Here is a 26,838-nt window from a genome sequence, read left to right on the forward strand (position 1 = left end):
TGTGCGAGAGGGAAGGAACTGGCTGAGGTTTCCACTTGTGAAAGCTGATTTATAACTATTGGTACTGCGACAAGATTGAAGAGATTTATATGTAAGTATTTTGATTTTATTTGCTGTGAGTTTGGTTTCTTGGAGCTCCAGCTTGGACATGTAAGTTCGTGTGCTTAGAGAGACAATTTGTTCTTGAGGGAGGAACTACAAATACCCACAATTCCAAGAAAAATGAAGTTCGCCCAGAATTCCTTGAAGTGTACAGAAGGTTTTTTGAGAGAACTTCGCAGATTTGATTCAGTCTGTGCCAGCAGGTCATTTAAGAGAGGACCATTTGTGAAGTTCTGAAGTGTTGAGAAGTCTTTTGCTGGAAGTAATATACTAAGCCATGTTCCTCAGAAAAAGATTTTTAAGCTACAAAATTAGCTTAGAATAAATTTTTAGTCCCAAATTGAAGTGTTGGGAATACAGTCAGTGGGGGGAAAAACAGTCAAGTTAAATTTTTGAACATGTACTTAACATAAAAGCTGTCAGGAATATTATAGCACTGGAAGGAAACCAGGTCGGGAGAAAAATAATAATTTGAGATTTATCAACAGTTCCAGCAGAAAGGATGCAACTGTAGTCACGTCAAGCCTATGAAATTATTAAAATAAACAATGTCTCCAGGAAATCCACTGGGCTGGGTCTTGCCAGAAGTGCAATACTGAATGGTCTTGGAATTGTATCAGTGTTTATAAACTTAGCATGCTTGGATAATCTCTACGGTGTGGTTTTTTTTATATTTATAAAAAAAGCAATCTGTGGTACAAAGGAATAGAGTGGTTTGGTCCTCTTGTTTGTCTTTTCTGTTTGAGAATTGGAGAGTTGTCCAGCACAGAAATGGACCCTTTGGTCCAACCTGATCATGCAGACTCGATATGGTAATCCCATTTACTAGCACTTGGCCCATATCCCTCTAAACCCTTCCTATTCATATACCCATCCAGATATCTTTTAAATGTTGTAACTGTATGAGCCTCCATCACCACTTCGATCAGTTCATCGCAAACACACAGTGACCGTCTGCATGAAAACAGTTGATCCTTTGGTCTCTTTTAAATCTTTTCAGTGCATTGACCAATAAAGGTAAGTGTACTAAATGCCACCTTCACTTCCTTGTCTACTCGCGACTCCACCTTTAAAGAAAGATGAACCTGCACCTTAAGGTCTCTTTTTGTCTAGCAACACTCCCCAGTGTATATGTCCTCACCTGATTTGCTTTTCCAAAATGCCTTTATCTAAACTAAACTTAATGAGCCACTTCTCGTCTATTGGCCCATCTGATCCCATTCTACTCTGAGGTCATCTTCTTTTCTGTCCACTACACTTCCAATTTGTGTCACCTGCAAATTTACTGACTATACCTCCTGTGTTCACCTCCAATCATTTATATAAGTGACAAAAAGCAGTGGACCCAGCATCGATCTTTGCAGCACACCACTGGTCACAGGCTTCCAGTCTGAAAAAAGACCATCCACCACCATTTTCTATCTTGAATGCAATTTTGTATCCAAACAGCTAGGTCCACATGATCTAACCTTGTTGACCAGTCTAGCAACAGAACCTTGTGGAACATCTACAGTCCATGTAGATCATGTCCACCACTCTGCCTTCATCAATTCTCTTCATTACTACATCAAAAAAACTTAATCAAGTTCGTCAGGCACAATTTCACTTGCTCAAAGCCATATTGACTATACCTAATCATCCTTGTCTTTCCAAATATATGTAAATCTTGTCCTTCATAATTCCTTCCAAAAAGTTGCACATCACAGATGTCAGGTTTATACAGATACTGGTTTATAGTTCCCCAACTCATCCTTATCATCTCTATTAAATAGTGGCACCAAATTAGCCACCCTCCAGTCTTCGAGCACCTTGCCGTAGCTATCATCATGCTGAGCTACACACACATCTAAGCAAGAGGCCCAGCAATCACTTCCCTCGCTGCCCACAAAGTTGTGGGATAGATCTGATCAGGTCCTGGGGTTTTATCCACCTTTTTATGTATCTTAAGATGTCCAGCAGTGCCACCTCTAATATGGACACTTTCTCAAGATATCATAGAGAATTTGGAGAAATAGACAATCTTCCATATCATTATCCACTGTAAAAACTAACCCAAAATATTTGTTTAGGATCTCTCCTATCTCCTGGGGTTCCACACATAGACGACCTTGTTGATCTTTAAGGGGCCCTATTCTCTCCCTACTTTAGTCTGTTTGCCATTAATGTACTTGTAGAATCTATTTAGATAATCCTGTTTGCCAAAGCAATCTCATGCCTCTTTCCCCCCAACCTTTTGCCTTCCTGATTTCCCTTTTAAGTATACTTCCTTTATACTCTAGGTCCTTGACTAATCCCAGCTGCCCATCCCTGCCATATACCTCCTTCGATTTCTTCACGAGTCTCCATTTCTATAGTTGTCCAGCACTGCCTGCACTTACCAGCCTTGCCATTCATGCCGACTGAAGCATATTGCTTCTGCACTCATTATCTCCACTTTCCAACTGTCCTTTTTCCTGCAAATAGTCTCTCCCAATTAACTTTTGAAAGTTCTTGCTGATCACTCTGAAGAATGGCCTGTCTTCAGTTTTAATATTTTAACTTTGAGATTGGCTTGTCCTTTTCTGTAGCTATTTTAAAACTCAGAGTTAGGAACACTGTACTCAACCTTTTTGTTTTGCTTTATTGTCAAAAGCAAGACTGCAGTATTGTTTGCATATGTTTGATTAAAAGATTACCCTGGTTAATAATAAAAAATTCAACCAGATTCCTGTTGGATGTTTGACTTGTTAGTAATATGAAATCGATGTCCTTATGCAGTGTATACGCAATTTTTGAATTTGAAAGGTCTTTTAAAGAGAGCCAGCATTTTTCTAGTAGTTACTATTTTCAATCTGTAAGAATGGTTCCCAACCAAACCCAAGCGGAATCGGGATTTGAGATCATCCGAAATTGTGCAAGTTGGGTATCTAAGGAGGATTACTAATCACATGAGCTAGAAAAGAAATGTGATCCTAATTGACAGCCTGATCCCTATTGGTAAGGTTGAGTTATTGGATTAATCTGGAAAACTTTTTGAGTTTCCCATCTTGATAGAAGTTAAATCAAAGGAAATGTTGCACAGATTTGTTTGGGAATGAATTGGAAAAGATAAATAGATTAAAAACTTCATGTAAATAGTTTAGAGGAATGGGGTGGTTGTTATGGTCAAGTAGCTGAGGCAAAACTTGTGAAACCAACTGGAGCTATTTCTATATATCCAAATGGCTAGGTCCACTGGATTCCATGTGATTTAACCGGTCTACCATGTAGACCTTTGTCATGACATGGCAGGGAGTGTGGAGCATTTGTATTGATTTGAACTGAGCCAGGTCATGTCATAGGTGATGGTACCTAGGATGATGAATGTAAGATTATGTCCATTTTAAACATTTCATAGCACAAAATGATTCTTTAATCTTGTTTTATGTTGTGCATTTTCAAACTTCAAGTCCTTTTTACCTTAATTAAATAACTGTCCTGTTCTTAATTTCTAACTCCTGTTCTAGGCTTAGCTGACACTGATATAGTGTCAGTAAAGATTAAAAATAAAAATCTACAGTTTGTGATTTTGCAAATATTGATGCCTGTGGAAAGGTTGGTGCCTGAAGCATGCTGATCCTGTTTGTAGGAATCAATAACTATAAGAATTCTAAATTTTTCTCTGTATGCACGTTTAATTTGAACGATCAGAGAAACTATGAAGAATTAGGAACATGGTCTTAACTTCAAACAAAAGAGCAAAAATAGTCAAATTTAGAATTTGTCAACTTGCTGTGTCTTGGGTTATGGATTCAAATCATCTGATTGAATGTTAAGTCCTTTTAAAGTAGGTATTTTATTGAAATCATGCTTTTGTTTTGAGTTTTATTGGATTGTTAGTATTTGAGTAAAGCAATAATAATTTGTTCCAAGAACAATAGGACGAGGTAAAATTACTTGGGCGTTTAGAAGTTCTTTTTTATTTCTGGTTTTGAGCAGCAGAACATTCTGATGAAATATTGTGGTTTTACACTTGTACTATTGATATTTAAAGCAATTTGAAATTGAAATTGATGAAATACATTAGGACAGCACAATTGTCCGCTGCTTTGCTTTCATCAAATTTATTGGAACTATTACATGAAACTTTGAGTCAAGATTTCTTAGTTTACAGTCCTCTTAGAATTCTGTCTTTTGGATAAGAACATAAATTCGTCTCAATTCTCAACAAATTGACAGATGCGATAGCAATAATCATCTGATTTCAAAATATCCTCTTTAAGAGCTGGATCTTAAAAAAAAATATTTGCGTAACCAATTTAGGATGACTCTGATACCTGTATCTGAAATGGAGCCGTAACTGCATTGTCTATTAACTTTAATGATTATTCATGCAATTTAGTGGCGGGGCGGGGAGTCAATAGATATCAAATTTGAAAATCTGGAATGATTTAATACAGTTACTATAATGGTACATTTTTGGCAGCTGTCCCTCAACTTGATGATAAGGGATTGTCAATTTCCATCATGGTCTTTTATATGATGAAACAACCGATTTTTCTGAATCCCTAGATCCTGGGTTAGAGACAGCAGGACATCCAGGAGGTACTGTTACTACACTGCGGTGAACCCTTCTGTTAATTAAACCAAACACCTAGAAAAGCTCACCTCTCATCGTAATCTGTTAGACTTTTGAGTGACCAAGAACTTCCAAATTCCACAATTTAAAAATGCCAATTTATTCCTTAACTCCACAAGTGAAAATTAATCAACAACTATTCCAACTCTCAGCCCCCTTTTCTCTTAACTGCTTATTATCTCCCTCCAACTCTAGAACAATATACTGTTCCATTAAAAAGACTTAATTAAATTAAATCAATTTAATTTCAAAGCCATACAGCGGTTGTCGTCTGTTTGTCTGTCTATTCAGCTGAAGATCTCCCTGCGTCATCCTCTTTCTTTTACTGTGAAGATGTTTCATATGAGAAAGGTACATTTTTGATAGTGTTTTTGAATGGCAGTCTTTCTTGATGGCAATTACTCTCTCGATGGCAGTTAATCTGTCTGACTTTGAAAATGCCTTTTTATATGCCCAACGGCGGATCGTCTCATTGTTTTGACCAACATCAAACCAATTAAGTTTAAAGTCAATTGGGTTTTAGTTTCCTGGGACATAATGTAAACTTGTTAAATTTGAATTGTTGTCAAAACAGTAACCAACTCACGTACATTTAAAAATGTTACATTTTCAATTCTCCAGTACACTGAGCTGCTAGGTAGTCATATGATAGGAGCTTGTAAGCTCTGTGCAAAACCGTATTCACTCTCTTATAGGTATAGTACACACCTTCAACTTAACACTCTAAAAGTGAAAATGAAACAACTATTAACAACTCAAAAACCCCTTTTGTCTTAACTGCTTCTTACTCCAACTTTATAATGGTATGCTGTTCTAATAAGATATTTATGAAAATTACATCAAATTAGTTTCAACACCACACAGCCACTGTCAATTCTGTAACTTCACTCTTCCGGCTGAAGATCTCCCTGTGTCATCGTCTTTTACTGCACATATGCTTCATATGAAAAGTTACCTTTTGATAGTCAGGGTTTCCTAATTTCTTTGGTCTCTTTTGATTGCAGTTGCTCTCTCATTTTTAAAACGTCCGCATTTTTATATCCCCAGCATTGGATTGTCTCTGGTTCGATGTTGGTAAAACAACAAATGTAAACTCGCTTGGGTTTTAGTATCCTGGGGCACAATTTAAACTGGTTAAATTTGGTTTGTTGTCAAAATGGCAACCAAGATGGAGGTCTCCATTTCACAGCCAGTGTTTCAAACTTTCAATTTTCAAGTATACTCCGAGACTGCCAGCTAGTCATATATACAGGTGCTTGTAATCTCACAATTCAGAAAAGCATTCCCTTTCTCTCTGAAAGGTACAGTACATGCCTTCAACTTCATAATGGGTAGTATGATGAAGAATGCTGAAGATGATGCCTTTTCATGGACAGTTTGTCATATTTGTGCAAACCCTTCCTGGTCATTGCTGTCAGTGCTCCCAGATTTCAGGGAGGGCTTCAGCATATCTTGATGTTTTTTTTTAAACCTCCCTTGTAACACAGGCCATTTGAGAGCTGAGAAAAGTCTGCCTGGTAATGGAGGTGTTTTACAGCTACCCGGACATGGTATGCAACCCATTTTAGTTGATTATCAAATGAGGCAATACTCTGGTATAGATTTAGCTTCAGTGAAGACGTTTCTGTTTGTTCAACCACCCTCCCATTTAGTCTTCATATATGCTGATGGAAATTTTCTAGTGCTCTTGCGTGTTGCTGATGCACAGTACGTGTCTAGTTGCATTATAGGAGTGTGGTAATCACAACTGCTCCACTGTGCAAACTATTTTATGGTAGTTCCCATAACCTGTTGTCCTTGGTAGGGAAATTCCTGATGTTCACTCTTTAGAATTGCCATTCTTTCTATGACCAAGAAAATCCTGTCAGAGTTGCAGTGCAGCTTTAGATCTTCCAGAAAACTTTGTACGTGGTCATTGTTGCCAGGGAAATTGTGGGAAAATGTTGTCTACATTTCTGCACGTTAGCCCACACATCGCCCAGCTAACATATAGCACAGAGTCTGGTTTCTATTCAGTCAGATATCTAGTGGTTTTTAACAAATGTGTACACTTGCCCACAAACATTGACTTGCAAGTATGATTGTCCACCTTGGAAATTCCGTGTCACTGCTCTTGGGGTTTTGGAGTCCTCATGTGACTAATAGGCCTGATCCAAGAGCTATATTTCCAACCAAGCATTTGGTAGATGTTTGTGAGTTAGAAGTGGTCCTTGGCCTTAATTGTTGATGTTCCTTTCTCCGCTAAAAGGCATGTGGCTAAAACACAAGGGATATAATTTGGTTTGTCCTTTGCCATAGCAAGCACTCTGGGTCCCTGCTGGCCCCAGCAACTCACCATGAACACAGTAGTGTAACCAACACAAGCACCAGCATGCAGGTGTTGATTTTAAGCTCAAGTACAGAATGCCTGTGTCTTAACCTTAACAAATCACACAAATTAGGTCTTAGAAACCTGTCTTAACCAATGCTGGTTTGAATTCCAGTGCTGATACAATGATAACTGATAACCAGCATGTGATCAATGGATTCTGAAAAACACTCATTAATACGCATAACAGTCTTTAGCGCACTTTTTTGCATCTTAAATCTGATTCCTGTTAGGAACTCAGTTTGTTCATTAAACTTTATATGTAACTAAACGACTTGCTGGGTGAGCAAGATCAAAGAAAACACTTGCATCAGCGTCTGCATAACAATGGGAACGTTACATGAGTTTTGGATAAGGTACAAGAAAGTAATCGAAGCCTCCTGTGAAAGTATTTTTTTTAAATAGAAGCACTCTTGCCAGTTATGTTCTCCTTTTTGGCATGTTAATTCCTTTGCAAAGACTTACTTTACTGTCCATCCACCTGCAGCTACATTTCCATGATGAAAATAAGAATATTTACTTTATATAACATTTGTAATCCTGTTCTCTGCACGTGCTTCAAAATCCCCCGCTGGCTGTAGGATTTTCCTTCCATGTATTTTACTTTCGCATCATGCGGGATGGAAACAGACAATTTGGTCGAATTCATGTGCACTGACGAGGCCTCCCAATCTGACCTAGTCGCATTTGCCAGCATTTAGCCCATCTGCGTCTAAACGTTTTTTCTATTTATGTTCCCATCCAGATAGCTTTTAAGTGTTGTATAATTGGACCTACCACCACACTTCTGGCACTTCATTCCATACACATATCACCCTCTGCATAAAGAAGTTGCTTCTCAGGTTCCTTTTTTAAATATTCCCCCCCAAAGGAGAAAGACATTGGCTATTCACCGTAATCATGCCCCTCATGATTTTATAAACTTTGAAGATCGCCCCTCAGTCTCTGCTCCGGGGGAGAAAAAAAGCCCGCTTCTCCCTATAACTGCTCCTAGAGAGCAGGGAAACTGACTCTTTGGTCCAACCCGTCCATGCCAACCACATATCCCAACCCAGTCTGGTTCCCCCTGCCAGCACCCAGCCCATATCCTTCCAAACCCTTCCTATTCATATACACATACAGATGCCTCTTAAATGTTGCAATTGTACTAGCCTCCACCACTTCCTCTAGTAGTTCATTCCATACACGTACTGCCCTCTGCGTGAAAAGGTTGCCTCTTAGGTCTCTTTTATATCTTTCCCCTCTCACTCTAAACTTATGACCTCTAGTTCTGGACTCCCTACCCCAGGCAAAATACTTTGTCTATTTATCCTATCCGTGCCCCTCATAATTTTGTAAACCTCTATAAGGTCACCCCTTAGCCCCTGATGTTTCAGGAAAAACAGCCCCAGCCTGTTCAGCCTCTCCCTATAGCTCAAATCCGCCAACCCTGGCAATATCCTTGTAAATCTCTTCTGAACCCTTTCAAGTTTCACAACATCCTTCCTATAGCAAGGAGACCAGAATTGCACGCAATATTCCAACAGTGGCCGAACCACAATGTCCTGTACAGCTTCAACATGACCTCCCAACTCCTGTACTCAATACTCTGACCAATAAAGGAAAGCATTCCAAATGCCGCCTTCACTATCCTATCAAATCCACTTTCAAGGAGCTATGAACCTGCACTCCAAGGTCTCTTTGTTCAGCAACACTCCCTAGGACCTTACCATTAAGTGTATAAGTCCTGCTAAGATTTGCTTTCCCAAAATGCAGCACCTCTCATTTATCTGAATTAAACTCCATCTGCCACTTCTCATCCCATTGGTCCATCTGATGAATATCCCATTGTAATCTGAGGTAACCTCCTTCGCTGTCCACTACACCTCCAATTTTGGTGTCATCTGCAAACTTAGTAACTGTACCTCTTATGCTCGCATCCAAATCATTTATATAAATAACAAAAAGTAGAGGGCCAAACACTGATCCTTATGGCACTCCACTGGTCACAGGCCTCCAGCCTGAAAAACAGCCCTCCACCACCACCACCGTCTATCTTCTACCTTTTGAGCCAGTTTTGTATCCAAATGGCTAGTTCTCCCTGCATTCCGTGAGATCTAACCAGTCTACCATGAAGAACCTTGTCAAACGCCTTACTGAGGTTCATCTAGATCAGATCTATAGTTCTGCCCTCATCAATCCTCTGTTACTTTTCCGAAAAACTCCATCAATTTTGTGAGACATGATTTCCCAAGCACAAAGCCCTGTTGACGATCCCTAATCAATTCTTGCCTTTCCAAATACATGTACATCCTGTCCCTCAGGATTCTCTCCAACAACTTGCCCACCACCAACGTTAGGCTCACTGGTCTATAGTTCCCTGGCTTGTCCTTACTGCTCTTCTTAAACAGTGGCACCACGTTTGCCAACCTCCAGTCTTCTGGCACCGTACCTGTGACTATCGATGATACAAATATATCAGCAAGAGGCCCAGCAATCACTTCCCTAGCTTCCCACAGAGTACACCTGATTAGGTAGTGGGATTTATCCACCTTTTTATGCACTTCCTCCTCTATAGTATGGATATTTTTCAAGATGTCACCATCTATTTCCCTACAATCTATATCTTCCATATCCTTTTCCACAGTAAATACTGATGCAAAGTACTCTTTTAGTGTCTGCCCCACCTTCTGCGGCTCCACACAAAGGCCGCCTTGCTGATCTTTGAGGGGCCCTATTTTCTCCCGTTACCCTCTTGTCTGTTTTAATGTATTTGTAAAAACCCTTTGGATTCTGCTTAACCCTATTTGCCAAAGCTATCTCATGTCCCCGTTTTGCCCTCCTGATTTCCCTCTTAAGTATACTCCTACTGCCTTTATACTCTTGAGTCACTCGATCTATCCTGTCTATACCTGACATATGCTTGCTTCCTTTTTCTTCACCAAACCCTCAATTTTTCTAATCATCCAGCATTCCTATACCTACCAGCCTTTCCTTTCACCCAAAGAGGAGGTCAAGTTTTATACCTTCTCTCGTAGGTACGTCCATATAATGAATGAGAAAAGGTTTTTGTACACACTTAACAAATTCTTCTCTATCTAAACTTTTAATACTATGGCAGTCCCAGTCTATGTTTGGAAAGTTAAAATCCCCTACCGTAACCCACCCTATTATTCTTACAGATAGCTGAGATCTCCTTACAAGTTTGTTTCTCAATTTCCCCCTGACTATTAGGGGGCCTATAATACAATCCCAATAAGGTGATCATCCCTTTGTTATTTCTCAGTTCCACCCAAATAACTTCCCTGAAGATATTTCCAAGAATATCCTCCCTCAGTACAGCTGTAATGCTATCCCTTAGCAAAAACACCACCACCCTTCCTGCCTCCCTTTCTGTCCTTCCTGTAGCATTTGTATCCTGAAACATTAAGCTGTCCTGACCTGTCCATCCCTGAGCCATGTTTCTGTAATTGCTATGATATCCCAGTCCCATGTTCCTAATCATGCCCTGAGTTCATCTGCCTTCCCTGTTAGGTCTCTTGCATTGAAGTAAATGCAGTTTAATTTATCAGTCCTACCTTGTTCTCTGCTTTGTCTGACTGTTTGACTCACCTTTTGTTCTCAACTATACCAGTCTCAGATTGATCTCTTTCCTCACTATCACCCTAGGTTCCACCATTCTGATTTTTCGCTGCTGGCCACAGAAACATCTGTCTGTACCTTGGACCAGAGAATCCCCTAACACAATTGATCTCTTGGAACCCGACATACCCTTCATTGCATTAGAGACAGTCTCAATACCAGAAACTTGGCTGTTGTGCTACGTTCCCCTGAGAATCCATCACGCCCACATTTTCTAAAACAGCATACTTGTTTGAAATGGGGATAGCCACAAAAGACTCCTGCACTACCTGCCTACCTCTCTTACCTTTCCTGGCATTAACCCATCTATGTGACTGTATCTGCGACTTTTCTCCCTTCCTGTGACTGCCATTCATCGCATCCCCTTGCTCTTGTAAATTCCTCATTGCCTCTAACTGTCTCTCCAACCGTTCCATTCGATCTGATGGGATTCGCAACCAACGGCATTTATTGCAGATGCAGTCCTCAGTAACCCATAAACTCAAACCCTCCAGTCCCAGGAACATACTTTTGTGCACTCTTCTTTAACACCATCCTGCCCACTTGTACTTCATATTCACCTTTTTGAAGTGGACAATTCTCATTAACTCCTTTTTCCGAATTGAAAAATTGCTGAGGGATTCTCCTACTGTCCAACTGCCTCCCTACACTGGTCAGTATAAGAAATGAGATCCCTACAAGTCTGTGCACTCAGAACAGTCCAATTAGCAACCTCTTAAATAGCGCCCTAGCTGTGGTGTTCACCAAGCAAGCTTGATGCTGAAATCAGGCACCTTTTGGATAATTGTTCGCCTTTTCTCACTATGTCACATGAACTCATCAATAGTCTTAAGACTGCTCCTTTATGGTCCTGACAACTGCCTAGACTACATCAAAATATCAGAGAAGGATATGGTGACTCTAGTTTGATTAACAGGTGAAGCTACCTGATTCATGCTGTTACCATGCAGTTGTATCATAGGTGGTGTGGACCACTAATGAAACGCTGCTATCAAGCCCTGAAGACATTCCTCATAACACACACACATGCAGTGCATGAATTTCAATGCCAGTGTGATGTTCAGTATGTAGGCTGTACATCTCTAAGAATAGTGGATCGTATAAATCACCATGCCCTCAGCTGTTTCCAATAGCTTCAGTATTGATAGTAACGTCAGCCTGTGCTTAGAAAACTTCCAACTTAGTGTCCAATATTAGATGTGATTCCCCAATTGTGCAACATTAAATAATGCAGAATGTGTTGAAAGTTACGCTGATAACTAATTGAAAATAGTCGGGTTGTCGTCAGCATTCCTTCTAAATTTTCTGACTGGATGCTTGTGCTTTGGAAGTCAATGCCTTGACAGGTATGCCTATGCTGATCATGGTGCACAGGACATTGGAGAGGTGGCACTGTTAGGAGGGAACATAGTTTGGAGTAAGGCATTTGCATGTACTGTTAGGTATATATCCTACAATAATGTTGTTTTCAGACAAAAAGAGCATACGCATTTGTGTATATTTTTTCTAATCAAACCGTTGCTGAGTTATTACACACCTCTGGAGCAGGTGGAGTTTGTACACTGGTCTATTATCTCAAGTCAGGTTGCTACAACAACAACGATCCCTTATGTGCTCCTTTTCAGAATAGGTGACAGTTGTTCTCTAGTTCACTTCTGAAAGTAATTCCTTGACCAATTGGAGTCAACCTGTTTGGTTTAAATATAAGCAAGGTTTGTCAGTTAACTTAGTCATCTTCTAACTTCAATCTTTCTTGATTTGAATGCCAGTACCAGATTCTGTTGAAGTACCTATTCTAGATGGCTCAGGGAATCCCTAATGGATTCGACCTGTAAGCCCCTCTTGGTTCGTCCCAGACATTGTACTCTGTGGTAGTCTGGAATATAAAGTTCGGTTTAAATTATTACCGTTTTTGTTTACCAGTGGCATCAATGTTACACTATAACATAGATACCTAATAAGCTAGGGTTTTAAAACCATTAAGAGTCGTGGCGCCAGCTCTTACTCTTAAGAGCTGTCTCTGAATTCTACCCTAATTGCTGCAAACAAGCTCTCTTTATACAGAAATTGGTACTGAGATTTCAAAAACACTACTTGTCCCTAATCAGATAAGCAGCAAAAAAATGGCAAATGGCAAATAGAGGAAGAACTAATTGATAGGTCTGAGTATGCTTGACTAATTAAACTACATGCACATCAAAGTGGGAAACCCTGATCAGTCCAGGCCAAATGGCCAATTCCTTTGGCTAGATAAGCTTCCCTTTTAAAGGTACATCATAATAAGAGACTAGTCTAAACTATGTGTAAAATGTCATGAGAGAACATCACTCAGCTAACATGCCCAGTACCATTGTCCTATAATATGGCTGTTTTTAAAAAAATCACCTTGGATTCCCAAGATACAAATCTCTCACTATCTCTCTCGTCCTCTCTCTGTCCTGCACCCCCCCCCCCCCCCCCCCCAACGTATAAACATCTTCGAACTTTCTTACTATTTTAGTTTTCATTTCTTACTATTTTAGTTCTCAGCATTTGTGTTTTCCTAGGTTGTAAGGGTAATGAGACATTCACTTTCCCAAACAGTCAACATTCGGTAGCTGAGCTTCATGAATTCAAATCAGCTCAGGATGGTATGCATGGAAATTTATCAGGGTTATTCTATTACATGCATATTCCACTCAGCTTATTAAATTACAAGTTCTTTTCCTATTGCGTATGAATTTTAAGAGTCTTCAATATAAGCCAGAAATTCAGTTATCCAACCTCCAACGGCAAAATTTGTGCAACTTCTAGCCATCTGGGTCCACAAGTGAACAAATGTTATCACCTTAATTACACTGATCCACTGACACTGACAACAGATGTTCTTAATTTTTCTGAACAAATCCGCCCCCCCCCCCACCACCACGTGCAGTGGTCAAGAACTTTACTCCATATCCTGTAGCAGATGTGTCACACGTAAGGCTACAGCTTTCTTGATTCCACTTGCCAACCATCAGTGCTGCTCTCATGATGTACAATTTTCTTTTTGCTCTGAACATTGGTTTTTCATACATGTCCTAATACATGCAAGACCAAAAGCTTCCAAGGGAGCACTTCAGCAGTAATGTATTTTGGTCCTCCCAAATGATTATTAGATTTTACTGGTATTTCTACATAATAGATCATTAGAATTTAAGTGGTTAATTTCTTGTAACCAGGTTATACTTTTTAATAATAATTTGTATTAACGTAGTATCCTTTTGGGGAAAAAGAAAGTGGTATCTTTTGTGTACTGCTACATTTTTAACCATTTTCTATCCATGGAGTAACATTCCGCCAAATACTTTTAAAAGCTGTATTGCAGCTTCTCGAGTCACTTGTGTACCCCTCCAATGAGAGTTGTCATTGTTGTATATCGTTTAAAATATATTAAAACAAATCCAGTTTTCACTCCGTTTTAAACAGTCTCCTCTTGTGGAAGAATTTAACTTGAGATGATTTCTCCCTATGTGATCTTAAAAGTTAGTATTTTTAGCAATGTTAGTTTTTGATCACTTCAAATCTGATTGCTCTAAATAATACTTTGTACGTACTTGGCTAACATGTCTTAAGATTGATCAATACGTTGCTCGTATTTCACCTGGGTCAAAAAATGTGGCACTGAAAAGCACAGCAGGTCAGGCAGCATCCAAGTGAGGCATTCGAGTTAATTTGCTCTGCGGACCTGCAGAAAATTGGATGTCGTGAGGCTAGGGTGGTATGTCTCTGTCTGTCTGAGGTACAATGTAAGGAATTTACATTCCCATCCCTTGCCATTGAGAGACATTTGCGTGGCCATTTCCCAGTTTTTCAGAGTAAAAGAATTATGTTATCGTCCTCTATTCAGAAATCAATAATAACATTGCAGTTGGAAATCTGATTAACCCCTGCAGTTTAATGATTCACAGCAGATTTAGCCATTAAGGGATGATTTACGTTGCAATATCCTGATCATTTTCAGAAACAATGTGTTGTGTCTTGAGTGGCATATGACTGAGGGAATGGCTGGGGTTGTCTTCTGGGTGTTACTGACTGTGATATAAAGACTTTGTACAAAGGAAGAACTGTCCTTGTTCAGAGAGATCCCATGCTATGGCTTTGCAAGCATTATGAAGAGTGTTCAGGGTTCCTCCAGAAAGGTTGTGTTGTGCTTAATAAAATGTTGGCTGTTCACAGAAGTTGGTGTGTTGCAGTTGCATCAAGGGTGTAAGAATTGCAAGTAAAAGAACCTAATACGAGGAACAGGAGAGTCGATGTTTTGAGCATAACCCTATCTTCATTCCTGATGAAGGACTTATGCCCGAAACTTCGACTCTCATGTTCTTCGGATGCTGCCTGACCTGCTCTGCTTTTCCAGTGCCACACTTTTTGACTCCAACCTTCAGCATCTGCTGTCCTCACTTTCTCCATGTTCCACCTGGGTCTGGTGGAACTTTACTGGAAAAGTTGACAAAAATGAAGTTAGCAAATTTTTCGGTGACAAATGAAAAGGAATAGGGCATGGTTTAAACTACTTTTTCTGTACTGTGCTGATGTGCTTTGCAAATAATGAGTTTACCATGGAAGAAATTTAATTTAATACAGAAATTTCTAGTTGTAGAAGGTTTCTGAAGATTAATTTACCTTATTTGCTGCTTTCTTCTTAGGCAGTTCAACCTGAGAATGAAACGAGACACCTCTATATTCACAGATGATTTTAAAGTAGAAGTATCAGGTGAAGAGCTGAATTATGATGCCTCTCATATTTACACTGGAGAAATCTATGGTAAGATTATTACTTGTGACCTGGCATAAATGTATATATTATGCAGTGCAAAGGTTATTTGAAGACCAACCTCCTTTGGTAGCTAATCTGCAATGTATTGTTAGATTTCTTGATAGGTTTTAATTGTTAATTGCTTGAAGGTGAGTAGAGTTTGTTTTTTAAAGCCATTGTCAAAAGACAAGAAAGTTGTAAAGCAATAATTGTTAGTAGTGTTCAACATGATATCTTACCTTGCTGCAAACTCTGTTCTCTCAAGGAGTTTAAATCAACTGATGTTATGTTTCTATTTTAGAAGTCAGTTTAACGTGTGTGTGGTAAAAAGATGAAGTTTGTAGTGAAATACATTTTCTTGTGGCATTGCATGGATCCATATTATATCATCGAGATCATTTTGATTCTACCCCAGATTTTACTTTCTTCAAAATAGAAATCTAAAAGCATGAAAGTTACCTGTAGATATTGTAGGTCTTGGTCAGAGACAACTTCTCTCTGAAGTTGTTGCCACACTGGTTGCCTGGACATTTGTTATACTTGCAAACTCTAACATGCTTAGAGATAAGCCAAAGGTGATGCAGCTGCAAGTGTTCCTCTGAGCATCAAGTGTCTGAACTGCCAGTTCTTTGCTGATTTTGTTTTGGAGTCTTCAGTCATGAGTGAGTCTGCAGAAGACATTGAAACAATTAACAGCTTGGACATAGTTGACTAGGAGTTGACCCATGAACGTTTTGTGATTATCAAAACAGCTATAAACATTGCTGTTTTGAAATGAAATAAAAAAATAAGAAAATCACTCCTAGATGGGTGTAACAATTGGTCTGATATTTGTAGGAAATGATGATGTGGGCAATTTGAAGACCACTTGGAAGGAGTAACTGCATATGGTGTGCTGTAATCACAGCACTTCAGTCACAGGATTTTACTTCTGTCTTATTTTGTAAAGAGAAAGTTGCAAACCACACAACACCAGGTTATAGTCCAACAGATTTATTCGGAAACACTAGCTTTCGGAGCGCTGCTCCTTCATCAAGTAGTTGTGGAGTATAAGATCATACAACACACAACTTAGAGCAAACGATTACAGTATGCCACAGAAATGATATATTGAAAAAAACCTGGATTGTTTAAGTTTTTCGTCTTTTAGAATGACCATTGTAGTTTTGGTTCTTTCACAGATGAATCCCAGAACTTTTTTAAAGTTACATTCTCAACATAACTTTAACAATGGGTGCCATTTCAGCTCAGAAACTGTCTTTTAGGTGTGAGTTCTAAAGTGGGATTTAAAGAATCTTACATGGATTTATGCAGTTTTTGAGCAAAATAAAATGTAATTCTGCAAGTACAAAATGTGCACATGTGCAGAGGAGACGGCGTGTGAGCATGTGTGTTTGTGCGAGGGGTGTGTGAGTGCCTGTGAACAAGTGTGTGTATGTGTGAGAGTGTAATAGGGTAAAAGTCTGTGAGAGGGATTGTGTGTGGTCGTGGTGGATATGTGTGAGCATATGAGAGAGAGGGGGTGTGTGTGTAGTGCAGTGGGATCATCTGTGGTGTGACATGAACCCAAGATCCCGGTTGAGGCTATCCCTATGTGTACCAAATTTGGCTATCAGCTTCTACTCAGCCACTTTGTATTTTTGCCTGTCCCTCAGTCCATCGTGGAGGATGCTTACCTGAAGGTCCAAGGCTGAATGTAAAGAGAAGTTTGGTCTTGTTGGGCAACAGTTGCAGACCCTTTTTGCATTCCCAGCGCCTGATCACTGACAATATTTGGCCATTCTCGACAAGGATTTAGATTTTGCCATTTAAGCTGCCAATAAACGTTAAATAAGTCCCTCACAATACAGCAATGGGAGAATCTCTTTGCATGAAGGGTATAAAAGCAGGCATTGGCATCTGCTCTATTAATGTAAAAATAGATAATGTCAAGTGGACAGTGTCTATACTTTTTGAATTTCATACAGAAAGATTCGGATGCAAATTCTTAACAAATTGTCGCTATTCCATTTTAAGCAGTCTCATGTCACGAGTTTTTCCTGACTTGGTGATTTACTATGTCAGAACACTAGACATTTAATTTAAAAACAGTTTTAAGATCAGTATTTTTTTGTCTAATTTTGTTTGCTGGCTGTATCCAAATTTCAATCACAATGCACAGGCCAGCTAAACCAGAGTTTGGTCAAGTGTGTGCTTTTATCAGTTAATATTTCGGGCAGGGGGATTAATTCATACCTCAGAGATCCATATGTAATTTAGCATAGTTTCTGCACTGGTGCTTAGTTTTCTGCACTGCATTGTCGGAAAGATTTATTTTAAAAATTTGTTCAATACATTTAAGATTTTTTTCAATACATAAATTCAAGTCAGCTTTTATAGTCTGTGCTTAATTATCCAGGAAAGGATGATAGTAAACTGCATCCTTCCTGCTGAAATCCATTGCTTCCACAAAACGCTTTAAGTTAGGAAGTTCCAAGGTTTTCACATGGCAACAGTATAAGAATGACAAGCTGAATGACAAGGTGTAATTTGAGGACGAATTGGGGGTTATGGTATTTCCATGCTCCTGCCTTTATTACATTTACAGTGGAAGGCATGTGTCAGAAACCTTGCTGAGTTGCTTCAGCATAACTGGCTAATGTGGAACTTTCCAGCTGTGGTGCAAACATGTGGACTTGACAAGGGTGAAAGATTTAACCAGTAATTTAACTTTTTTGAGTATGGAGAGGGTAAACTGTTGACTTGGGAAAAGGTTTTCAAGATAATGAAACGTTCTTGTGAGCAGTACTGTCAGCAGTCTGATCAGCAAGAACTGTTTGTTAGAGTATCAGAAAGATTGTTATCTGGAGAGTGGGCCTATCTTGGTATTGACATGATTGCAGACCAGGAAGGGAATTTACGTGATTCTATTTCAGTTAAAACATCCCTTTTTTTTTAAAACAAAAATGTTATTTGTACATTTTTGAATTACCTAGTTTATGCTGGTCTCCTGCCTTAGCACTTGATTATTTGCTTTCATCTCTGCATTAACTTTGCATACGTAATCCTTAAGTTATGCTGGTCTCTAAATGATACGCTTGCTTGTAGTTGTGTGTTCATTTTCGTGATGTTCTTTCACCAGGGAATGTTGTTCCCATGTTTTTGTTGCTGTGGTACCTTGTTCTTCTATTTCTGTTGTTTGGTTACTGTACACCTCTGGATCTGATGGCTTCTGTGAACTGTGCAAAAGATGAGTTTGTACTTTCTGATCAGCTGCTTGCACCAAAGCAATTTACCAAGTTCGGCATATGTGCTTGTGATTGTATATCTCGCGGTTTTCTTCCACCATCTATGATCAACTTATCACTGTTGTGACGCTGCTGTCACTTTAACAACGTTGTTTTGTTCTTGGTCCTTTTCAAAAAGGAGGAGGTCGTAAAAGGCAGAGGTGCTGAAATGTCTTGGAAACAGCCTAGTTTAACAATGGCAGGTGAGCATCTATGATCAAGGTGACAACCATCCCAAGTTGTCACTGAGGCGGAGTCATGTTGAGATCATTGACTGGCTCCCCCTTGTCAACTCTACTAGCTGTATGGGTACAAACATTCAATGTATATTTGGACTTGCAAAGCATTTGACCAAGTCCCACATAAGAGATTATTGGGAGAAAGTGAGGACTGCAGATGCTGGAGCTCACAGTCAAGAGTATAGTGCTGGAAAATCCCTGTTGAAGGGCTTATGCCTGAAACGTTGATTCTCCTGCTCGAATACTGCCTGACCTGCTGTGCTTCTCCAGCACTACTCTCTCGACTAAGATTATTAGGCAAGATTAAATCACATGGTGTTAGAAGTGTATTGAGTTGCATAGAAAACTGGTTGACAGAGAGGATGCAAAGAGTAGGAATTAATGAGCCCTTTTCAAATGGGGCAGGCAGTAACAGTGGGTTGCCACAGGGATTGGTGCTTGGAAAATGTAACTCCTTAAAGTTTGCAGATGATAACAAGTTGGTTGGGAGGATGAACTGTCAAGAGGATGCAGAGGTCCTTCAGCATGATCTGCACATGTTGGGTGAGTGGGGAAGTCAATGCCCAATGAAATATAATTTGGATAAGTGAGAGGTTATTCACTTAGGAAGCAAAAAACAAGAAAGCAGATTACAATCTCTGGCTGTAAATTGGGAGAGGGGAGTGTGCAGCAGGACCTGGGTGTCCTTGTGTACGAGCTGCTGAAGCTAAGCATGCAGGCACAGCAGGTTGTAAAGAAGGCAAATAGTATGTTGGCCTTTATTGTGAAAGGTTTCGAATCCAGGAGTAGGGACGTGTTGTTGCAGTTACGCAGGGCCATGGTGAGACTAGGTGTACCTAGAATATTGTGTGCAGTTTTGGGCTCCTTTTCTGAGAAAGGATGCTCTTGCTATCGAGGGAGTGCAGTGAAGGTTTACCAGGCTGATTCCACAGATGGCAGGATTGACATATGAAGAGACATTGACTAGGTCAAAATTGTTTCGCTGGAGTTCAGATGCATGAGTGGGGGGCGGGGGTGGAATCTCCATAGAGACATATAAAATTTTAACAGGACTAGACAGGGTAGATGCAAGGTGGATGTTTCAGTGGTGGGGTTCACTGAGGATGTGAGGTGGACCATTTAGGGTGGAGATGAGACATTTCTTCATCCAAAAAATGGGCTTGTGGAATTCATTACCATAAGAGCTAGTTGATGTCAAAACATCAAATGTATTCAAGAAGCAGCTCGATATTGCACTCGGTGAATGGGATCAAAGGTTATGTGGAGAAAGCAGGAAAAGGCTGTTGAGTTGGATGATCAGCCATGATCATGATAAATGGTGGAGCAGGCTCGAATGGCCATCCCGACACTCATCATCTATTTTCTATGTTTAGCCTGACTGGCTATCCAACCTTCTTAAGCACTGTATCCATCTGTTTCCTTCTGAGATCTGTTGGGACACACAACAAGGGCGCTTTGATCTTCTGGACTTCATGTCATAGTGCTCTCCCTTCCCATATTAGTATTCCCAAACTATATTTCCTGTCACTTCTCTGGATTAAATTGAATTTCCCATTGCTCTGCCCATCTGACCAGCTTGTCCTGTAGTGTTCAGAATTGTACTGTGCCACCAGTAGTTTTCATCTGTGAACTTACTGGTCAAGCCTCTTACATTTTACAGCTGGATCATTAATGTACTATATCACAAGGCTTGCAGTCACAAAAACAACCTTATGCTAATGCCCTTTGACTCTTGTAACTGATCCAATTTGCCAGATTTATCATTGGATCTCACGTACTGTTATTTTCTTAACCAGTCTTCCATATGAGATTCTGTCAGAAGCCTTACTCAACTTGTTGTAGACAACATCCAATGCACAGTGTAGCTATCACCTACACTCCTAATAATTTCTTCAAAAAACTGTTAAATTTCCCTACCAGTTATAAGGCACCTAATTTTTCACTGTGAACCAGTGGTTGCTCCTTATAAAGTTGTGAAACATCCACCTTGCATCTACCCTGTCTAGTCCTGTTAAAATTTTATATGTCTCCATGGAGATTCCACCCCCGCCCCCCACTCGCCCATCTGAACTTCAGCGAAACAATTTTGACCTAGTCAATGTCTCTTCATACGTCAATCCTGCCATCTGTGGAATTAGCTGAAGTGTGCTTTCAGACATTCAACAAACTCTATGGTAGCTGTCAAAGTCAGCTATTCCACCTCCAGTCATCAGAATCGTAGTCCACAGTGTTATGGACTAGGCCAGACCCCTCTCAAAATATTTCAAGAAGATAGCCCAGACCCTAACTTTTCTTATTGTAAAGGCAGATATAAAGTAGATATTCCAGGTGTGATACAGCTGATCTAACCAGTTGGCTTTAAGCAAAACAAATTTATTTAAACACAACAGTTGAAACACACACAAAAGAAAACAGAATTTAGAATAAATTAACTATTTGAAAACTCAGCTGACTTGATACCACAACTTTACAAAGGAGCTGTTCCAATTCCCACAACACCTTGTAAACACACACCTTAGCAAAAGGTAAATTCAAACACATTCTTAGAGGCAGGAGAGATTTCACAAGAAAAGTCAGCCAGGGATCATCTGCTGAAGCATGAAATTTTTTTACACTGTAGCAGCTTCTGAGTGCTTCTTACCACTAAACCAAACTAGAAAAAAACCTGAACTGAGAGCTGGCTGCTCACCTGCCATTGTTAAACTAGGCTGTTTCCAAGACATTTCAGCACCTCTGCCTTTTACGACCTCCTCCTTTTTAAAAAGGACCAAGAACAAAACAACGTTGTTAAAGTGACAGCAGCGTCACAAGAGTGATAAGTTGATCCGTTCATGTCAGTGTGAAGAGTTTTACTGTATCCATTGTCAGTTCAGGATGTCTTGCATCATCAGCAACATTCTAGCTTGCTGAGTCTTGGTACTTAGGAGTCAGTGCAGCACTTGTACATACGACATTGAATAGTATAGGTCCTTCGGCTCTCAATGCTGTGCCGACCTTTTATCCTACTTTAAGGTCAAACTAACCTACATACCCTTCATTTTACTATTATCCATGTGCCAATCCAAGAGTCGCTTAAATGTGTGTAATGTATCTGACTCAACCACCACCAGTTCATTCCATGCACCTACCACTCTGTGTAAAGAACCAATCTCTGACATTTCTCCTAATTCTTCCTCAATCAGCTTAAAATTATGCTCCCCTGGTGATGGCCATTATTGAGGAGAAAGTGAGGTCTGCAGATGCTGGAGATCAGAGATGGAAATGTGTTGCTGGAAAAGCGCAGCAGGTCAGGCAGCATCTAGGGAACAGGAGAATCGACGTTTCGGGCATTAGCCCTTCTTCAGGAATGAGGCCTCATTCCTGAAGAAGGGCTAATGCCCGAAACGTCGATTCTCCTGTTCCCTAGATGCTGCCTGACCTGCTGTGCTTTTCCAGCAACACATTTCCATCGATGGCCATTATTGCCCTGGGGAAAAAAGTCTCTGATTATTCACTCTCTATCTATGCCTCTCGTCGTCTTGTACACCTCTATCAAGTTGCCCCTCACCCTTCACTCCAATGAGAAAAACCCTAGCTCCCTCAACCTTTCGTCATAAGACATGCTCTCCAGTCCAGGCAGCAATTTGGTAATTCTCCTTTTCACTCCCTCTAAGGCTTTTGCATCCTTTCTATGATGAAGTGACCAAAACTGAACACAGTATTCCAAGTGTGTTCTAACAAGGGCTCAGTAGAGCTGCAGCATAACCTTGCGGCTATTAAATTCGATCCCCCTGCGCATGAAAGCCAACACAAAATACACCTTCTTAACAAGCCTATCAACTTGGTGGCAACTTTGAGGTATATATTGACATGAACCCCAAGATCCTTCTGTTCCTCCACACTGCCAAGAATCCTGCCTTTAACCCTGTATTCTGGATTCAAATTCAACCTTCCAAAAGGAATCACTTCACACTTTTCCAGGTTGAATTCCATCTTCTTCTCAACCCAGTTCTGCATCCTGTCAATATACTGTTGCTACCTACAACAACCTTCCACACTATCCACCACAGCACCAACTTTCATGTCATTGACAAATTTACTCACCCACCCTTCCACTTCCTGATCCAAATCACGTATAAAATTCACACATAGCAGAGGTCCCAGAATAGATCCATGTAGAATGTGACTGGTCACCGAGCTCCGGGCTGAAAACTTGCCATCTACTACCACCCTCTGCCTTCTAGGAGCCAGCCAATTTTGTCTCCGGACAGACAGATTTTCCTGTATTCCGTGCCTCCATTAGTTTCTGATTGAACCTATCACAGGGAATGTTGTCAAACGCCGTAATGAAATCCATGTACATCACATCCACTGCTCTACCTTCATCAATGTGTTTTGTCACATCCTCCAAGAATTTAATAAGGCTTGAGGCATGACCTGCCACACTCAAAGCCATGCTGACTATCTCTAATCTAACTATGGTTTTCCAAGTAATCGTAAATCCTGTCTCTCAGAATCCTCTCCAATAATTTGCTGGTGACTGCTTTACTCGTCCACACTTAAGACTTGCTCTGACTGAAATAAGTGGCATTTGTTTGTCATGAGCTTCATTCATGTTAAAATTTGTGGGTGGCATGGTGGCTCAGTGGTTAGCACTGCTGCCTCACAGCACCAGGGTCCCAGGTTCAATTCCAACTTCTGGCGACTATCTGTGTGGAGTTTGCACATTCTCCCTGTTTCTGCGTGGGTTTCCTCCAACAATCCAAAGATGTGCAGGTCAAATGAATTTGCCATGCTAAATTTAGCCCGTAGTGTTTGGTGCATTAGTCAGAGGGAAGTGGGACTGGGTGGGTTACTCTTTGGAGAGTCGAAGGGCCTGTTTCCACACGAAGGAATCTAATCTAAAATGTTGGACTAGAATAATCTGCTCTTATGGTGTGTATATAGTGCCATTGTGTAGCCTTAACCTTCTTAGGGCCTCATTTCTGGATTGCCATGTTTCGCCACTTAATACAAATCTATAAAGATTGTGATGTTGTACGTTACACCAGTGTCTATCTGACACTTTTTATGTTGATCTTGTGATCTCCTTGACTGAAACAATCTATTGTATGGTTTGGAGTGATTCAGCAGAATCCCAATGTGATATGATTCTAATGGCTGTCTGTACTTCCGGTGTTTCCTTCTAGCTATAAACCTCTAGCAAAACTATTCAGCTTTTTGCAATAAGAATACTACTTATCACTTTGGACCTGTGGTCTTCTTTACTTGATGACCTCTCTCGCATTTTCATCCTGCCTTTGTCTGTAATTGTTCTGCAATTCCTCAGCAATTCTGCTTGTCAGTGGCTTTCCTCCAAATCAACTTCTCTCAGTAGATTTACTTTCATACAGGATCTCTTGTACCTGATACAATCTTTCTTTCTTTAATTAGATTGTCTTTTAATGAGACAAGTTCACAGGATTCTGTAAGTGGAGTTCATGAGGTAATTTATTGCCGATTGGATTTTTATTTTAAACTTGGGGCCTAATATTGAATGCTTATGGTTTATAAGTTAAATTCATTTGAAGTTCAAGGAGTCACGAATGTTTTCAAAATTTTTGTGATCTGTTCTATGGAGATTCAAGGAATACATCTTGAAACAGTCGCTTCCCAACAGTGATCTGAGTGTAGTAACACTTAACTTCTCTAGCTTGTTAAATAAATTTATTCCGAATTCCTAATTTTGGCATTGCAGTGATTAAACTACAGCCATTTTCTCTCTCTCTCTGGTGTTTTAGCTGTGTTCAGTTTTGTATTTGTCTTTTATTTCATTTGGTTATAGCAATTTTCACAGGTCCAACTGTTTCAAGAGCAGTATTTTTCTTTTCACTCAATCACAGACCACTTCTGATAGCATGTTCAGAGTACAACAGACAGCAGTTTGATCCAAATAAGTTTTTGAAACAACATCAGTAAAATTACTGTCTGTTGTGTGTGTTCTTCATGGGACAGGTCACATGATGTATGACGATATTTCTACATACTTTATTTCAGTCCAAACTGTTTCGATCATTTTAAAAAAAAGCCTGTTGTTAGTAAATTTAACAATGTTTATGAAAAGGCAAATTAGAAAATTTACAAAGACAGCATGGTGTCAATAAGTACAGTACCTTTTATGTCCAGTAACAACTCTGAAGGGCAAATATTCGGATCACTCTGAATTATCTGAGCATATATCAATCAGTGGGCTCAGTAGACTTTGACATCCCAGATATTTGTGAATGTGACACAGCGAAATCCAGAGTCTATGGATCTGTCATCAGCTGAAGTCAATAATAAGTGAGTTGTAAAGAGGAAATGTTATTTCGAGTAGTATCCCCACTGTGATTGTATTCTGAGGCTTGAAAACTACCGTGGCCCCAGAGCATGAGTTCAATGGGGTTTAGAACTGCAGGGTTTGAGGAACTTTTAAGAGCGGACAGGTGCTTAAGCAACTATCTTATTGATTGGTGTTTTCTTTTTGGAGCAGGTATTGGACCTCAAAGAACAGTCAGTTCTAATGCCCACCATTAGAAAATGCAGATAAAACATTTGTTGGAACTCCACAGCAGACACTGTCATTCAGAAACCTTAGCCCAGTATCGCATAAATCTGGATTGTAAGATGCGAAGACCAGATTTTTATAAGAATAACAATGAATAATTGTGGATCGCGCGGTGGCACAGTGGTTAGCACTGCTGCCTCAGCACCAGAGACCCGGGTTCAATTCCTGCCTCAGGCAACTGTCGATGTGGAGTTTGCACGTTCTCCCAGTGTCTGGGTGGGTCTCCCCCGGGTGCTCCGGTTTCCTCCCACTGTCTAAAAATGTGCAGGTTAGGTGAATTAGCCATGCTAAATTGCCCGTAGTGTTAGATGTAGGGGAATGGGTCTGGGTGGGTTGCTTTTCAGAGGGTCGGAGTGGGCTTGTTGGGCCGAAGGACCTGCTTCCACACTGTGAGTAACCTAATCATAATCTAAAAATGTATCAATGTACCGACAGTGCGAAAGAATGAATGGCCTCTGAGTGCAAAGTCAGAAGAAATGTTTCTTGAGCTTGTCATTATGTGCATTAACTTGTGAACTATATCTTGTCGAGTATAATGAACTATTAAATTATTCATATTTTATTTCAAATTGATAAATGTTCCATTAACTACTTGTATTCACAAAGTGTCCTGACATGATTTCAAAACCGTGAAGTGATGAGTTTGAAACCGCACCCCTGAAAAATAGTCTTTTAAATTGGGTGTCAATTTAAGAGTAACTGGAAAAAAACTAATAACTACTCAATTGCTGATACATCGCTATGCATAACTTAATACTTCACAGTTTTGTTATTTAAGCACTTATCTCTTGCAGAAGCTACAGTGCTGTCTGAAGATCAATGCACTTTTTATCATATGAATAATTTTAAAAAGCAGTTGAAAATAAAATTTTAATAACCATGAGTGATTGTTCAACTGAGTTGATTAAAATTATTTTGATAGGTTTGTGGTTATTGATGTCTTTGGTAGCTTTTTTAAAAAAGCAGTGTAGTAAATTTGAATAATTTATTTGGATGGATTTGTATTTCGAACTCTGGTTCAGGGCTCTCATTAAACCTTTCCCTTCATATGAATTGTTCCCTCCTTTTGACTGCCAACTGCTGACCTTTTCCATCTGCCTTGCTGTTTTCACTCACCTTGGTCTTGAGATTGACAATGAACTTTCATACACTCCCTGGTTCAACCAGGCCCCTTAACCCCTTCCAACTTCAAAAGTTACCTTAGTGAAAATTCAAAACTTGCCTTAAACCCCGACGGTCTGTGTCTTAAACATGTGACCTTTGGTTCTCAGTTAACTGGAATTGACTCCATTTCTGTTTGTGG

General features: G+C 39.9%; 1 protein-coding gene across 2 annotated transcripts in view; it reads left to right on the forward strand.

Moving 5' to 3' along the window:
- Positions 1 to 26,838, forward strand: part of adam10a (ADAM metallopeptidase domain 10a) — a 165,309-nt gene that overhangs the window by 60,224 nt on the left and 78,247 nt on the right. The window contains exon 3 of one of the 2 annotated variants that reach the window (XM_043677449.2): positions 15,356 to 15,474. The exons of the other annotated variant lie outside the window; for it this stretch is intronic. Within the exon in view, the coding sequence (XP_043533384.1) occupies positions 15,356 to 15,474 (119 nt within the window). The remainder of the gene's footprint in view (positions 1 to 15,355; positions 15,475 to 26,838) is intronic. 2 annotated transcript variants of the gene reach the window in all.

Source organism: Chiloscyllium plagiosum, unplaced genomic scaffold (assembly GCF_037043375.1).
Source record: "Chiloscyllium plagiosum isolate Xiang-an unplaced genomic scaffold, Cpla_swu_hap1 HiC_scaffold_39, whole genome shotgun sequence".
In the NCBI taxonomy this organism is placed as follows: domain Eukaryota; kingdom Metazoa; phylum Chordata; class Chondrichthyes; order Orectolobiformes; family Hemiscylliidae; genus Chiloscyllium; species Chiloscyllium plagiosum.